This window comes from Crinia signifera, chromosome 2 (assembly GCF_055691185.1).
Source record: "Crinia signifera chromosome 2, ASM5569118v1, whole genome shotgun sequence".
Taxonomy (NCBI): domain Eukaryota; kingdom Metazoa; phylum Chordata; class Amphibia; order Anura; family Myobatrachidae; genus Crinia; species Crinia signifera.
The window spans coordinates 378,573,223-378,590,590 of record NC_139218.1 but is presented as its reverse complement, the minus strand read 5'-3'; the positions used below and the strand labels follow the sequence as shown (position 1 = coordinate 378,590,590).

The 17,368-nt window shown below is 46.0% G+C and overlaps 1 protein-coding gene across 1 annotated transcript in view; it reads left to right on the top strand.

The window, feature by feature from the left end:
* The first annotated feature begins 1,884 nt into the window (after positions 1-1,884).
* The window catches only part of LOC146058117 (high affinity choline transporter 1-like), a 31,786-nt gene continuing 16,302 nt past the window's right edge, over positions 1,885-17,368 (top strand). Inside the window, exons 1-4 of the mRNA XM_083170119.1 lie at positions 1,885-2,278; positions 12,386-12,499; positions 16,185-16,340; positions 16,889-17,037. Of these exons, the coding sequence (XP_083026245.1) occupies positions 2,101-2,278; positions 12,386-12,499; positions 16,185-16,340; positions 16,889-17,037 (597 nt within the window). The 5' untranslated portion in view covers positions 1,885-2,100. The remainder of the gene's footprint in view (positions 2,279-12,385; positions 12,500-16,184; positions 16,341-16,888; positions 17,038-17,368) is intronic.

Below are 17,368 nucleotides of genomic sequence, written 5' to 3'. Positions count from 1 at the left end.
CATGTCACAGGCTGTGTTTGAAAAATGTCAGGCATTAGCAGATTGGTTGGTTGTTTATCACTCTCCATTTTTTCACTTTTGAAGCTCAGTGAATCTGGCCCCTAGTAATGATTTCTGTACTGCATGGATCCAGAGATACTGTAGATAAAGGCTATAGCTTCAGACAGGAAACTGCCTAGTGCTACCAGTCCCTATTTCAGAGGTTCCCAAATGTGGTCCTCAAGTCCCCCTGGACCAGGTGTGATTCGATTTTGGTTGCCAGGTCCTGCTTAATGGGTTCACTGACCTTGCTAAGTGCTCTAGACTCCTCCTATCTTTTGCAGATTGTCGCAACCAATTGTAAAATAAGAGAAACCAGAAGATAAAGAGCCAGTTTTCAAAAAGGAAAATATTCATTCTCATTAGCGCTCACCAAAATCACCTACTGCTTGTGTAGACCTTCTGACCAGTGGTCAACCCAATGCATGTTGACCTAAATTGGGTCATCTAGAAAAGAGTGGATTTAAGGATCCAAGCGCAAATACAAAAGGTGTGCGGCTGGGTTACTGTAACGATAGTGTTTTGTGTGACACTTCTGACGAAGGACCTAAGCGTCCGAAACGCGTTAAGTGTGTTGGATCCCCCACTGTGGACTTCCGCTGCTTCCGCTGCTATCTTCCCGTCGTGGTCGAGGTGTCCTGAGCCGGCTATCGGACCCTTTCCACCCTACACCGGATTACATCATTGGTGGTGAGAAGAACTTTCACGGGACATTAGCCCAGCAGTTGTTGCCTTGTGGGATTTGTTTTACATGCCCGATTACCTCATTTGTTTGTGAGTGTTTTTATACCCAATAAATTGTTCACTCTTTTGGATATCAGACGTATTGCACCAAATTAGTTTGAACTGTCTCCATTCACCACACACCTCTTTTATTGAGGGTGTTTGGAGGCAATTTATATTGTTTCAGGTTCAGAAATCGTGGGATTTACACCTGACTGGAATATCGATTCCATTTACACCCATTGTGAACAGGAAGGAGCGCTAGTGGTTCTAAATTGGGTCATCTCAATGACCCATACCTCAGTCTTGGATGGTGACCATCAAATATGTCGTAACTCAAGTGGTTAGGAAGTATACTGAGTCCCTCACTTATTACCTTGAAAAAGGGCCAAATTGTGCCCAAAACGCGTTGATATAGAGGAGGAATATCCAACTTCACTGGAACCTAGGCTCCTATTTCCATTCTGATGCCCCATCTTTCCATTCAACCTGGGTGAGCGAAGGTGGTTTTTGGTTCCAGTGTTAGAAGGATACCATCTGTATTTATTTTTGTTCATCCTTTTAATTGTGTTGGACGGTGTTTTTGGAATAAACCGTTTCCTTGTGGACTATCTGGCTTCAAGATATTTCATTTTCCTGTGGCAGTCCATGCATCCGTTTATAAAGAAACCCTTAAGTGAATATATGGCACTTACAAAGGTGAGCAATCAGTGCATGAGAACGGTTGACTAGGATCTATCAAAGAAACCTATATGTGCACATAGGGCTTGGCAGACAGGTCAGTTCAAAGGATTCACTAATCCATTCAGATTTCACCTTGTGGTTTTTCACTGACCTGGTCTCCATTATTTCTTTATGTGACAATCTACCTGTGGACATCATCCATTGGAGGAGAGAGGAATAACATCACCCTTATCAATAGTGACAGTGTCGATCAATCATTGTTTTTCACCCTCATTTATGTCTGTTGTCTGCTCTGCATGCGAATAAAGCTGAGATGAAACAAGAAAGAGATGAACCTAAAGAAAACATACGAGCTCCTGTCCTGTTTGACATCTGAATGAAGATCCTGGGAATGCGGCCAATCACCTCCCCTCCTAAAAGTTGGAGGCACAAGGAAAAAAGTTTGTTTTTACTTTGTAGAAGAGTACAGGAGGTCTACCAGACAAGCTGATCCAGCACTTGTGGAGCCTTTAGCAACCCAATATATAGACCTGCTGGGAATGTGTTCCAAAATGCAAAGGTTTTCTTACTGTAAGACTTTCTGGTGACTGTAACATGCCTGCCACAGTCTATCCAGGCCGGAGATAAATAACTCTCCTCGTAACCACTGGAATAATGGCACTGAATGTTCCCGGCTTGATAGCTGTGATTATTTTCTATGCAATGACCCTAGCAACCGGTCTCTGGGCTGCCTGGAAAGCCAAAAAGAGTGAGAGGAACCACACCGGGACGGAGGTGGCCATCGTCGGAGGGAGAAACTTAAACTTATTTGTTGGAGTCTTTACAACGACTGGTAAGCTGAGAAAAATATAAAGCATATAAAGTAATAGTGATAGAAAGAGACACCCAGCCATAAAGAGGACAATGTGATAATACAGTAACTTTGTCAATGATTATTAATGGGCAAGTTTTTTACATATTCAGTTCTGTTATTGTTATAGTGAAGTTCATTATTCTTTGTTTGATCTACATTTTTGGAACTTAGTGAGATCTGTTTGGTATTCTTCGTTACCTATCTACCTATATACTTATCTATCCACCGACCTACTGAACCACATACCTACCTATCCACCTACCTACCTATCTATCCACCTACCTATATATCCACCATGTACATGTCTATCCACCTACCTACTGATCCACATACCTACCTATCCACCTACCTATCTCTCCGACTATCTACCTATCCACCATGTACCTATCTACCTACTTATCCACTTACCTATCTATCCACCAAGTACCTAGCAATCCATCTGCCGATCTACCTACCTATCTATTCATCACATACCTATCTATCTACCTACCTATTCACCACATACTATTTACCTACCTATCCACCACATGCCTGTCTTCCTATCTATCCACCTACCTACAGTATCTATCCACCATGTACCTATCTATCCAGTATCCACCTACCTAGCTATCCACCATGTACATATCTATCCACCACATACTTACTTACATAACATCTATCTATCTATCCACCATGTACCTATTTATCCACCTACCCACCCACTTACCTATCCATCTACCTAACTATGTATCCACCACATACCTATCCACCATGAACCTATCTACCTACCTATCCAGCACATATCTATCCACTTACCTATCTATCTACCCACCTCATACCTATCCATCCACCCACCCATACCTATCTATCTATCTATCTATCTCCGCCATGTACCTATTGACCTAACTGACATATCCACCACATACCTACCCACTTACCTATCCATCTACCTATTCACCAAATACCTATACACATACCTATCTACCCATTTTTTCTTTTTATCTATCCAACATGTACCTATTAACTTACCTATATTTCCACCTACCTACCCACCATATACCTGCCTACTCACCATGTATTTATCTACCTACCTATCTATATATCTATCCACTCCATACCTATTTATCTATCTATCTATCTATCTATCTATCTATCTATCATTCGTATACATATCCAGTATAATTTTTGTAGAAAAATAGGTTCAGGAACTGGGGTGCACAGAGGTGGGCAGAGCTGTGGCTAATGTCAGAGGAGCTACATCATTTGGGGCATCAGTTGGAGCATAAACCAATAATAATAATAATAATAGAAATAATAATAATAAAAAGTCAGTGAAAATAATAATAAACAAAACAAAGAAAGAAATTCCATCAGTATAATGTTAGAGAGAAATAATACTGCATTCTAGCTGAACTCATATGGGGATTGTCTGCTGCAGTCATTGCACAGAGAGTCAGTTGTGGCTCGCCGCGTCATTGCCCCACTCTCCTGCACCGGCTAATATTAGCCAACGCGGAGCCAGGGAGAATGACGAGGAAGATCGAAGAGCTCCTTAAGATGTATTCCGCCATGGAAGTCCTGGGTGGGCGGCGGCCATGCAAAAAGATCTTAAATGCCGCCCACGGAGTGAAGAATGAAGAAGACCCTAGTGCCTAAACCTAACCCCCCCCCCCTTCCCCAACTTGTCCCTAACCCACCCCAGTATACTTACACTAGGCATTCTGGATTCTAGCGTTGGCATCCTACAGTACATGCTGTCAGTATTCTAGATAGTTGTCATAATACCGGCATCTGTATAATGAACACCGGTATCCTGAACGCCGGGATGCTGATCCCATCCCATATTATACCTATTGCCATTATCCACCCCCTTCCCTTGTCACAGTGCCACCCCCACCCCCAAACCCATTTACTTCTGGATCCTTCTGGATCCACCCCTGTATCCATCCATCTACAATATCTATCAAACAATTTATCTATCTATCTATTTATCCATTCATCTACTGTATCCATATCTATGTATCTATCTATCTATCTATCTATCAATCCATCTACTGTATCCATATCTATCTATCTATCTACTGTATCCATATCTATCTATCTATCTATCTACTTTATCCATATCTATCTATCTATCCATCTATCTATCTACTGTTTCCATATCTATCTATCTATCTATCTACTGTATCCATACCTATCTATCTATCTATCTATCTATCTACTGTATCCATACCTATCTATCTATCTATCTACTGTATCCATATCTATCTATCTATCTATCTATCTATCTATCTATCTATCTGCTCTATCCATATCTATCTATCTATCTATCTACTGTATCCATATCTATCTATCTACTGTATCCATATCTATCTATCTACTGTATCCATATCTATCTATCTACTGTATCCATATCTATCTATCTATCTATCTATCTATCTACTGTATCCATATCTATCTATCTATCTATCTTTCTAGCTATCTACTGTATCCATATCTATCTATCTATCTATCTATCTTTCTATCTACTGTATCCATATCTATCTATCTATCTATCTATCTATCCATCCATCTACTGTATCTATACCTATCTATCTATCTATCCATCTACTGTATATATATACATATCTATCTATCTATCTATCTATCTACTGTATCCATATCTATCTATCTATCTATCTATCCATCTACTGTATATATATACATATCTATCTATCTATCTATCTTTCTATCTACTGTATCCATATCTATCTATCTATCTATCTATCTATCCATCCATCTACTGTATCTATACCTATCTATCTATCTATCTATCTTTCTATCTATCTATCATTCTATCTATCTATCTACCCATCCATCTACTGTATCCATATCTATCTATCTATCTATCTATCTATCTACTGTATCCATATCTATCTATCTATCTATCTATCTATCTATCTATCTACTGTATCCATATCTATCTATCTATCTTTCTATCTACTGTATCCATATCTATCTATCTATCTATCTATCTATCTATCTATCCATCCATCTACTGTATCTATACCTATCTATCTATCCATCTACTGTATATATATACATATCTATCTATCTATCTACTGTATCCATATCTATCTATCCATCCATCTACTGTATATATATACATATCTATCTATCTATCTATCTTTCTATCTACTGTATCCATATCTATCTATCTATCTTTCTATCTACTGTATCCATATCTATCTATCTATCTATCTATCTATCCATCCATCTACTGTATCTATACCTATCTATCTATCTATCTATCTTTCTATCTATCTATCATTCTATCTATCTATCTACCCATCCATCTACTGTATCCATATCTATCTATCTATCTATCTATCTATCTATCTACTGTATCCATATCTATCTATCTATCTTTCTATCTACTGTATCCATATCTATCTATCTATCTATCTATCTATCTATCCATCCATCTACTGTATCTATACCTATCTATCTATCTATCTATCTACTGTATCCATATCTATCTATCTATCTATCTATCCATCTACTGTATCTATACATATCTATCTATCTATCTATCTATCTTTCTATCTATTTATCTACTGTATCCATATCTATCTATCTATCTATCTATCTATCTATCCATCCATCTACTGTATCCATATCTATCTATCTATCTATCTATCTATCTACTGTATCTATACCTATCTATCTATCTATCTATCTATTTATTATTATATAGAATTCTGCTGTAGAGAAGGACTTGGGGGTCATCATAGATGAAAAATTGGGTAATAGTGCACACTGCTCAGGTGCAGCAGCAAAAGCAAACCGGACACTGGCATGCATTAAAAGGGGTATGGATTCAAGGGATGCCAATGTGATAGTGCCTCTTTACAAGGCCTTGGTGAGACCGCACTTGGAATACTGTGTTCAGTTCTGGGCACCGCACCTTAGGAAGGACATAAATGAATTGGAACAGGTACAGAGAAGGACGACTAAGCTAGTAAAAGGTCTCGAATCACTAGAATACAAAGATAGGCTAACCAGGCTGAATATGTTATCACTGAAGAAACGGAGGTTGAGAGGTGATGTGATTTGTATGCTCATATATAAGGATTGGGAATCATATGGAACTGGGAGATGATTGGTCACTAACAGGCCTATACTTAGGACACGCGGGCATGTACTGAGGCTCGAGGAAAAGAAAACCGAATTAAGAAGAGGATTCTTCACCATTAAGCTGGCCATACATCTACAGTTGGATTGTCAGATCTGGCTGGTTGGAACAAAAATCTGGTAATAATGTATCTGAATGACCGTTTTTTGTCAGTTTTCCAGCATTTCCAAGCAAACAGTCAACTGTCATTTGCTCTCCTCCATTACCAGATTTTTGTTCCAACCAGCCAGATCTGACAATAAATCTGTATATGTATGGCCAGCTTTAAGGTGCCCATACACAGTACAATTGTTGGGTGCGATCAGGGCCGCCAAGAGAAATCCTGGGCCCCGGTACGACAACTTCCGGGGCCCCACAAAGGCTTCCTCAAGCGGGGTCTGCGGACCTGTTGTTATGCCACTGCTTCCAAGGTGGATGCTTACTGAATGGCAGTAATTGCATTGACAACATATATATATATATATATATATATATATATATATATATATATATATATATATATCAGGGCATGGCAAACAGGGACAGTGCGCGCACCAAAAATTTACACTGTAATGCCTATTACACATGTCACACACCCATTACAAATTATACCACATGCCAAAATGTCCATTACACATTATGCCACACACTGTATTGCAAAATACATGCTCTGCCAGGGAATACATGCTTATTGCCATGGAGTTACTTGCTCTGCCAGGGGGAACATGCTCTGCCAGGGGATACATGCTTATTGCCATGGAGTTACTTGCTCTGCCAGGGGGAACATGCTCTGCCAGGGGATACATGCTCTGCCAGGGGATACATGCTTGTTGTCATGGAGTTACTTGCTCTGCCAGGGAATACATGCTCTGCCAGAGGATACATGCTCTGCCAGGGGACACATGCTTGTTGCCATGGAGTTACTTGCTCTGCCAGGGGGAACATGCTCTACCAGGGGGAACATGCTCTACCAGGGAATACATGCTCTGCCAGGGAATACATGCTCTGCCAGGGAATACATGCTCTGCCAGGGAATACATGCTTGTTGCCATGGTGTTACATGCTCTGCCAGGGGGAACATGCTCTGCCAGGGGATACATGCTCTGCCAGGGGATACATGCTCTGCCAGGGGATACATGGTCTGCCAGGGGATACATGGTCTGCCAGGGGATACATGCTCTGCCAGGGGATACATGCTTGTTGTCATGGTGTTACTTGCTCTGCCAGGGGGAACATGCTCTACCAGGGGGAACATGCTCTGCCAGGGAATACATGCTTGTTGCCATGGAGTCACCTGCTCTGCCAGGGGATACATGCTCTGCCAGGGGGAACATGCTCTGCCAGGGGATACATGGTCTGCCAGGGGATACATGGTCTGCCAGGGGATACATGACCTGCCAGGGGATACATGCTCTGCCAGGGAATACATGCTTGTTGCCATGGAGTCACCTGCTCTGCCAGGGGATACTTGCTCTGCCAGGGGGAACATGCTCTGCCAGGGGATACATGGTCTGCCAGGGGATACATGCTCTGCCAGGGGATACATGCTCTGCCAGGGAATACATGCTTGTTGCCATGGAGTCACCTGCTCTGCCAGGGAATACATGCTCTGCCAGGGAATACATTCTCTGCCAGGGGGAACATGCTTTGCCAGGGGGAACATGATATGTATTAAGCCAGGCGGGGCAGACACATTTACTTACATGAGAGTCTCTCAGGGCAGCGTTTTTACTTTTAGTTTGTTAGCAGACAGCTCCTCCGGCTCCAGTCCACAGCACTTCCCCCTCTAATGTGCACACTGCAGCTTCCGGTCCCAGGCTACTTCACTTTGCAGACACACAGTCACAGTGTCTCTGCAGAAGCTCCGCAGAGGTGGACCTCTGGACTGTCTGCACACAGTGACAGGATGCCGCTGCGCTGCTGACCCGCTCTCCTGCTCTAGACTTGTCCACTAATTAATCAGCTGACCAGGTGACTCGTGCGCATACTTGCCTACTTTTGAAAACTAGTTTCAGGGAGATTATAGATCGCTCTGTAAGGCATTGCGCGGTGCGCTGTTGATGGGGGGCGTATCACATTCTACCCAAGGGGCGTGTCTACTGTCACTCAGGGGTGTGTCCTGCAGTGGCAAGTAAAGACCAAATTACCAAGCGCAGTACTGGCTACACACTGACATCACAGCTGCATTACACAGGAGGGCTACACACTGACATCACAGCTGAATTACACAGGAGGGCTACACACGGACGTCACAGCTGCATTACACAGGAGGGCTACACACTGACGTCACAGCTGCATTACACAGCAGGGCTACACACTGACGTCACAGCTGCATTACACAGCAGGGCTACACACTGACGTCACAGCTGCATTACAGCGGAGGGCTACACACTGACATCACAGCTGCATTACACAGCAGGGCTACACACTGAAGTCACAGCTGCATTACACAGCAGGGCTACACACTGACGTCACAGCTGCATTACACAGCAGGGCTACACACTGACGTCACAGCTGCATTACACAGAAGGGCTACACACTGACGTCACAGCTGAATTACACAGGAGGGCTACACACTGACGTCACAGCTGCATTACACAGGAGGGCTACACACTGACGTCACAGCTGCATTACACAGCAGGGCTACACACTGACGTCACAGCTGCATTACACAGGAGGGCTACACACTGACGTCACAGCTGCATTACACAGGAGGGCTACACACTGACGTCACAGCTGCATTACACAGCAGGGCTACACACTGACGTCACAGCTGCATTACACAGGAGGGCTACACACTGACATCACAGCTGCATTACACAGGAGGGCTACACACTGACGTCACAGCTGAATTACACAGGAGGGCTACACACTGACGTCACAGCTGCATTACACAGGAGGGCTACACACTGACGTCACAGCTGCATTACACAGGAGGGCTACACACTGACGTCACAGCTGCATTACACAGCAGGGCTACACACTGACGTCACAGCTGCATTACACAGGAGGGCTACACACTGACGTCACAGCTGCATTACACAGCAGGGCTACACACTGACGTCACAGCTGCATTACACAGCAGGGCTACACACTGACGTCACAGCTGAATTACACAGGAGGGCTACACACTGACGTCACAGCTGAATTACACAGGAGGGCTACACACTGACGTCACAGCTGCATTACACAGGAGGGCTACACACTGACGTCACAGCTGAATTACACAGGAGGGCTACACACTGACGTCACAGCTGCATTACACAGGAGGGCTACACACTGACGTCACAGCTGCATTACACAGGAGGGCTACACACTGACGTCACAGCTGCATTACACAGCAGGGCTACACACTGACGTCACAGCTGCATTACACAGCAGGGCTACACACTGACGTCACAGCTGCATTACACAGCAGGGCTACACACTGACGTCACAGCTGCATTACAGCGGAGGGCTACACACTGACATCACAGCTGCATTACACAGGAGGGCTACACATTGACATCACAGCTGCATTACACAGGAGGGCTACACACTGACATCACAGCTGCATTACACAGCAGGGCTACACACTGACGTCACAGCTGCATTACACAGCAGGGCTACACACTGACGTCACAGCTGCATTACACAGCAGGGCTACACACTGACGTCACAGCTGCATTACAGCGGAGGGCTACACACTGACATCACAGCTGCATTACACAGGAGGGCTACACACTGACGTCACAGCTGCATTACAGCGGAGGGCTACACACTGACGTCACAGCTGCATTACACAGCAGGGCTACACACTGACGTCACAGCTGCATTACACAGCTGCGCTTCAATTTGCAGGGCAGCGGGAGCTCGCAAAATGCAGGAGGGAAGGCAAGTCCGCTCCCCATATTACACAGCACATTGCACACATCATAGTATACATTATACTATGCCACCCATATTACACCCTGTATACAAACCACATTGTACACAACACCATAGTACATTATACACAGATCACCCAGTACATGCAGCACATTGCACACATCATAGTACATTATACAGAGTGCAGCATGTACACACAAAGCACACACATTGTACATCACACAGCTCCTCCCCACCTCCCATATTACACCCAGTACCCAGCACATTGCACACATAATAGTATACATTATACTATGCTCCCCATATTACAGCCTGTACACAAAGGACATTGTACAGAACACCATAGTACTTCACACAGCTCCCCCCTTCCATATTACACTAAGTAACCAGCACATTGCACAAAACACCATTGAACACAGCATCCCCATATTACACCTAATACACACACACAAACACTATTTAATACCCCTCACAGCCCCCATTCCCTTAGCACTTACCTGGCTGTACTCATTCCAGGGACCCAGCAGTCAGCGTGGTGGGGGATGAAGCACAGCACAAGCAGAGGAGGAGCAGGAAGGAAGAGCTGGCCTGGCTGATGCACGGAACCCAGTGTGGTGGGCGGGGTCAGCCTCAAGGAAGCCCCGGCTGCAAGCTCTGTCTCTGCTCCTGAAGCACAGGCTTCCGGTGTCTGTGCACACTGCACACAGCAGCTCGCCCACCAATACCCACAACCCCTGCGGTGGCTGACTGACTTCATCATGCAAGCCCCGCCCCCCGACAGTCTCCGAAAACCGGGAGGATAGAGGGGCTTTGCGGGGCAACTGGGGGGTCAAGCAGAATGCGGGTGGGTTGGCAAGTATGCATGCGGCGCACACCGGCTGCCTTTAAAAAAAAAAGTGAGTGTGTGTCCCCGGGCCCCCTGACAGTCCCGAGCCCCGGTAAATTGTACCCTCCCCCCCTGCCTCTCGGCGGCCCTGGAGATACGCGCTCCCGTCACATCTCATCGCACAGCTCAAAAAGTATATGTGCTGCACATACTTTTTGTACTAGATTGAATCTCATCTCATCCCATCGCATTCCAAAACCTATCCGATGCCATGAGATGCGATGCGATATTGTATACAAAAATTGTACCGTGTATGGGCAGCTTTAGAGCAGGGAAATTCCGGAACTCATTGCCGGTGGGGGTGGTTACAGAAACTACAGTTGATGAATTTAAATCAAAACTGGATACATTTTTGGCCACTAAGGGAATCCTACAGGATTTACTCTGGGATTGGTTTGTCAATACTATAATATATATCTGAAGGATCACTTATACCCCTTTCACGCCAGAAGCAAATCACCGGGTTAAAGCTTTCAACCCGGGAATTTGCTGAAAAACCTGGGTTTTCTTTGGTGTGAAAGGGTCAACACGAGTCTTAAATCCTGGCACTCCGACCCTGCTCTTGACCAGGGTCGGTGAGCTGGGATTTAAAACCCACTTTGACCCTTTCACACCACAGAAAATCAGCTTTTTCAGCAAATTCCCAAGTTGAAAAGCTTTAACCCGGTAATTTGCGGGTGGTGTGATTTGGGGTCAGGCTGCACCCGGCAAAATGACCCGGCACTGAAAAATGACGGGTCATTGCCGGGTGACCGGTGTGAAAGGGGTATAAATCCCCAGAACGGATGTTTTGTAAAGGTAAATGGACCACTTTCCTGGCATAGACCACCCCCCCCCCCCCCACACACACACACAAAGACCCCTTGGCCGCCTCCTCACAGAGCACAAGTGGGTGGACCGTGGGGGACCTGATGACTTAATTCACCCTAAATTGCATCACCGTAACTTCGCCCAGCTGTATAATGCTTTTATTGTCAACACTGTATAGCGGAACAGCGCTACGATGGTGGAACCATGTAGCCACACCCCCAGAACAACCCATCTTTCCGCCGGAGGGTTATCACTTCATCTCTTTTGGAGGTTTGCTACATCTCCCCCTACACCTGACCTTTGCATCCTTCCTTCACAATTCATTTTGACCATGTAAGTTGACTGTGATGAGCGAATCAAATTCTTTTTGTCTTTCTTTTGCGTTACACAGCGACGTGGGTTGGAGGTGCCTACATCAATGGTGCTGCGGAGATTGTATATCTTCCTACAAAAGGACTGGCATGGGCTCACGCACCGCTAGGATTTGCGGCAACTTTTTTTATCGGTAAGTAGAGCTTCAATTAGATTGTAATACATTTTTTTGCTTCTACATTATATGTATGTGAATAGTGTGATAAATACACTGGCTGGCCGATCATCTGGCTTACAATAACCATGACTGTAGACAGCATTACGGGCCCTATTCAGACATGCTCACTAGGCTGACAGTTTTCACAGTGTAGCGAGCAGGTTAATGCTGCAACGCCAAATGCACACTGCCCCCAGTGGCCGAGCCCAAGTGCAGGGCTGCAAATGGATGTGCACGCATACACATTCGTTCACATGCAGCTGCACAGAGGACAAGTCATTCGATGGTTACTTACCATTGAATGATTTCTCCTGCTGTGGCCGGCACTTGCAGCCGCCGCGTGACCTAGGAGTCACTCGGCGGCCGCACAGGCAGGGGAATGCCTGTGCACGCTGGGGCCCACCCAGCATTTCTATGGGCGTTCCACCATTTTTGTGGGTGTGCCCATGAAAGCCAGTGTTCCACCCCAGAATGCTCCCTGTCTGTCACTCAGGCTGCGAGCGCCGCGGTAAAAGGAAAAAAGTTACCAAAGGTGCTCGTGCGAACAGGACTGAATCGGCCCCTAAGCACTGAAGAATAATTTTTTTTATTTTAGAGACATCCCAATTATTGAGCTAGGTTCTACACCAATAAATAACTCATCTCCACGATATAGCCTGGTTCTTTAGCACTTCAGCCTGCAGGACCAACACAAATGGATTTGGGAAAGAGAATTAGATTCACCAGTGCCTATGATACCAAGGAGGGAACAGCATATACTGTAGCTCTATATCTAATGTAAATTATTTAACCTGCTGTTGAAAAGAAATGTTAAAATGTTTAATTGTTAAATGCTACAAGCTGTCTCTTGATGACTCTTCAACCACATTAACATCATGGCCCTTATTCTGGTTGGTGCGGTCGAGCCGCATATGCGGCTCCGACCGCACCAGGCGAATCCCCGCCCACGCTACGGATCGCCACGGCCGTCCGTACACGGACGGCTGGCGATCCGCACGAAAATGGTGGAGGCGTACGCCTCCACCATGGTGGGAGCTGCCCCCTGCATTCGATGGTCGACGACCATCGAAGGCAGGGCCGCACGCCGCGGCAGCTCCCGCAAGCTGAGACCACACGGACGATTGTCCGTGTGGTAGCTTGTATGGGGGCTGAAAGCTGACATCCGGCGACGTCAGCTTTCCGCCCCCATGAGTGGCGTCATGCCCTCATTACCATGCGTACGCCCCGCGTTTGCATGGGAACGCCCATGAAACGCGGGGCGTATACATAGGGAAATGAGGGACTGAAGCCCCTCACGCCCCTATACGCCCCCTTTGCGGCGTCTAATTTTTTTAAACGGAGATTTCCCCTGCACATGCGCAGAGTGACCTCTGCGCATGTGCAGAGAGAAAACATCGGCGGTACGGCCGCATGCGGGCCGTACCGCTTCAATCTGAATAAGGGCCCATATTATTGTGTTATTGTGCATGACTCATCAGCCTCAATAACATCACATGTCTGAGTCATACCAGACTTGCTGTAAATGTCAGGCTAAATAGACAACTGGTGCATGTTGTTTACTTGGCTCTATAAAAGGGTCTGCATATGCCCCAGCCTGTCTAGTTGTTATTGGAGTGCCACAATGCTGTTCGACTGTACAGTACTTAGCCCAGTAGAGATTAAAACCTTATTATGTTCACTTCTGTTTATCATCTAACACCTATTTTCTGTTATCTTTTAAAACCTAACTCTGGTTTGGGCTCACCTCCTCGTTCAAATCCACTACATACTTACCAACTTGTAGGCATCTGCCAAAAACAAATACCTAAAAACTCGACCATATCTTCAGTACTTGTAACACACTGGACAGGCCGTGGCAACAGATAACCTTTACTCCACACGTGAAGGACTTGCCCACAAACTGAAATGACTTTATTCCTGCTAGTTGCAGAGATTTGGGAACATACAGTATTCAAGGTGCTTTCACTCAGGGACGTTGTTTTTACTTTGCGCACGTGCCTTAGCTTGATGCGTGCGGCCATGACGAACACAACTTTGCAGCCGGTGGGCGCTACATTAGCATATGCATATGGGAACACCTAGCGTTTCATGGGTGTTCCCATGAGAACATCGGCCGTTCTCATGCTAATGGGCTGATGACATGGGTGTGGGGGGCGGGCAGCTGACATCACCGGATGTCAGCTGCCCGCCCGCTTCCCTCAGAATGCGCACGCAGATGTAAGGTTACTCTGAGCAACCCAGACAATCCTCTTGATCTCGACTCCACTTATACTCATACTTGCCTACTTTTGATAAAGCATTTTAGGTAGATTGTGAAACTATCACCTTTAAGTGTGGATGTGTATTGCTGCATGTGAGTGGCGAACAGGGGGCATCCATTTCATGGTGAGCGATTGCGAATGGATTTCCCCTATGCCAGGGGCGTAGCGCCAATTTTTGCGCCCCCCCCCCCCCCCGCTGGATGATTTCGGCCTCCCCCGCCGCATCTGTATTCCGACCAGGCGCCGGGACGCAGATTAGTAGATATGCGGTCCCGACACCCGGCGGAATACAGACGCGGCGGGGGAGGCAGGGGCCGGGGCACAGTGAGGAGAGGGGTGGAGGGCAGTGGCCGGTGCCAGTATCTGGCGCCCACGCAGCCCCCGCTCCCCCAAGTAGCAGCGGGGGCTGCCTTACGCTATCTACGCCACTGCCCTATGCGCACGTCTGCAAACGCATTCAGCCGTGTACGGGGGCGGAGTTTCACTCTGGCAGCGTTTACCTGATTTGCTAATCTTCGAAGATTAGCAGCCCAGCAATCAGCTTTGAATCAGGCCCATAGTCACCAGCTACCATGGTTATTAGGGTTACCACCGATATTGGGGTACCCCTCCATCGGTACAGCACTGCTTGTACCCTAATACCCTGTAGAACCCTATAGGCTTCTCTCCCCAGTGCTGTGTGAGGAATCTGTCACGGCTCCCTCCCAGCATGCCCCACGGCCGGGCCGTCACTCTGCACATGCGCAGAAGGACTCGCGGGTCGCAGACCCAGAAGTCCAGGGACGGCGCTGCATCGCTAAAGACAGCTTTTATCGCAAGAACTGTCCTTTGCATTACTAATCACATATGTTAGAGAAGGACAGGCCAACCTGTGGCTCTCCAGATGTTGTGAAACTACAAATCCCAGCATGCCTTGTCACCGTTTTAACACTCCCTTATAGCAAAACTGTGGCAAGGCATGATGGGATTTGTAGTTTCACAACATCTGGAGAGCCACAGGTTGGCCTGTCCTTCTCTAACATATGTGATGATTAGTAATGTGCAGTATGGGTCCTACGTTGCCGCTTGCAAAGCGTCTCTTCCAAGGAAGCAGCAGCTGTGGTCTTTCTATCCAAACCTGAATCAGGCCCTATAATCAGAACCAGGTGGACGTTCGCAGCTAAGAGGTACTTTTGAGGCACTATTTTTTGAGGCACTATTTGCACTACTTATTTCAGCAACCTCTACCTGGTGGATAGGCTTCAGAGGCCCATGACCCTTACAATAGAATACTAATGTTCCCCTTGCTAATATAATAACTGAAATACACTGTAATTATGATAGAGATGGATGCTGACTGTGTTCTCGCACCTGAACATGTTCTGCTACCTGTCATTACCTCATGCTGCCTTATCTTGCAGGTGCCTTGTTCTTTGTTAAGCCGATGAGATCTAAAAACTACGTGACAATGATGGATCCTCTGCAGGAAGCGTTTGGGGACACGATGGGAAGCGTCCTGTTTATTCCACCACTTCTGGGCGACATTTTTTGGTTTGCATCAATTTTGGCCTCTTTAGGTGAGTTCTGCTTTATAATACGGTCATTTTATAAAGAAATAGTCCTGCAAGGTCGCTCGTTGCCATTGGCTCCCACTACAGAGGACCGAAAGGGAAGGACGAGGCGGAGTGAGGATGAGAGGCGACTGAAAGATGTTGAGGTTGTGGTGAGAGTACCTCAGCACCCTGTGAATGTTGGCCTAGTATGCTAGTAAACCGCCTGTCTGGGTTGTCATGGGGCCCTCCAGCAGTGGGTTACTAGTGCTCGCTTTCCCCCTCCTCTTGGTAATTGGTGGCTCCAAGGGTGGGGCTGCGGCACAGTTCAAGATTCAAATAGGGAAGCCACACCCACTGATTGTGAGTCAGTTTGGAATGGCAGTTGGTGGCAGTTGGTGTGTCTCCCCTATTTAACTTTTTGAACTGTGCTGGAGCATCCCCTCCACTCGGTACTCTGCATATTGAGTCTATTCTCGATACCTGGATACACAACAGTCCCCCAACATCATGTTCTGAATGAGAAATGTATGCGATCAGTAACAGTTACACCCTATACGTGTTTGTATTTACAGGGGCCACTGTCAGTGTTATCCTGGATGTCAAGGGCTACTTATCTGTTATCATATCTGCCTGTACAGTTATTCTGTACACTATACTGGGAGGTCTCTACTCAGTTGCTTACACAGATGTTATCCAGCTGCTCTTCATGATGATCAGTCTGGTGAGTAAAAGGCTTCTTTGGAAAGGGATCAAATGAAAACTCCTAATTGCACAGACCCCTCAGTCCCATTACGTAACACCCCATATAGTGCACATGGCTCTGGATTTATTATATAGACAAACATCCAACCCCTGACCCAGTTATTACTAATTGCAGTGTCCCAGTTAATTTATATCTCAATACAATGTGTAATGCTTGTGTATATATATATATATATATATATATATATATATATATATCTCTCAGAAAGTGGTACCCCAACCGCGCCCAGGATAGTTTTAAGAGCAGCAACTCTAATGGACCCCTGTTAGCCGGGTCCGAATAGACGAAT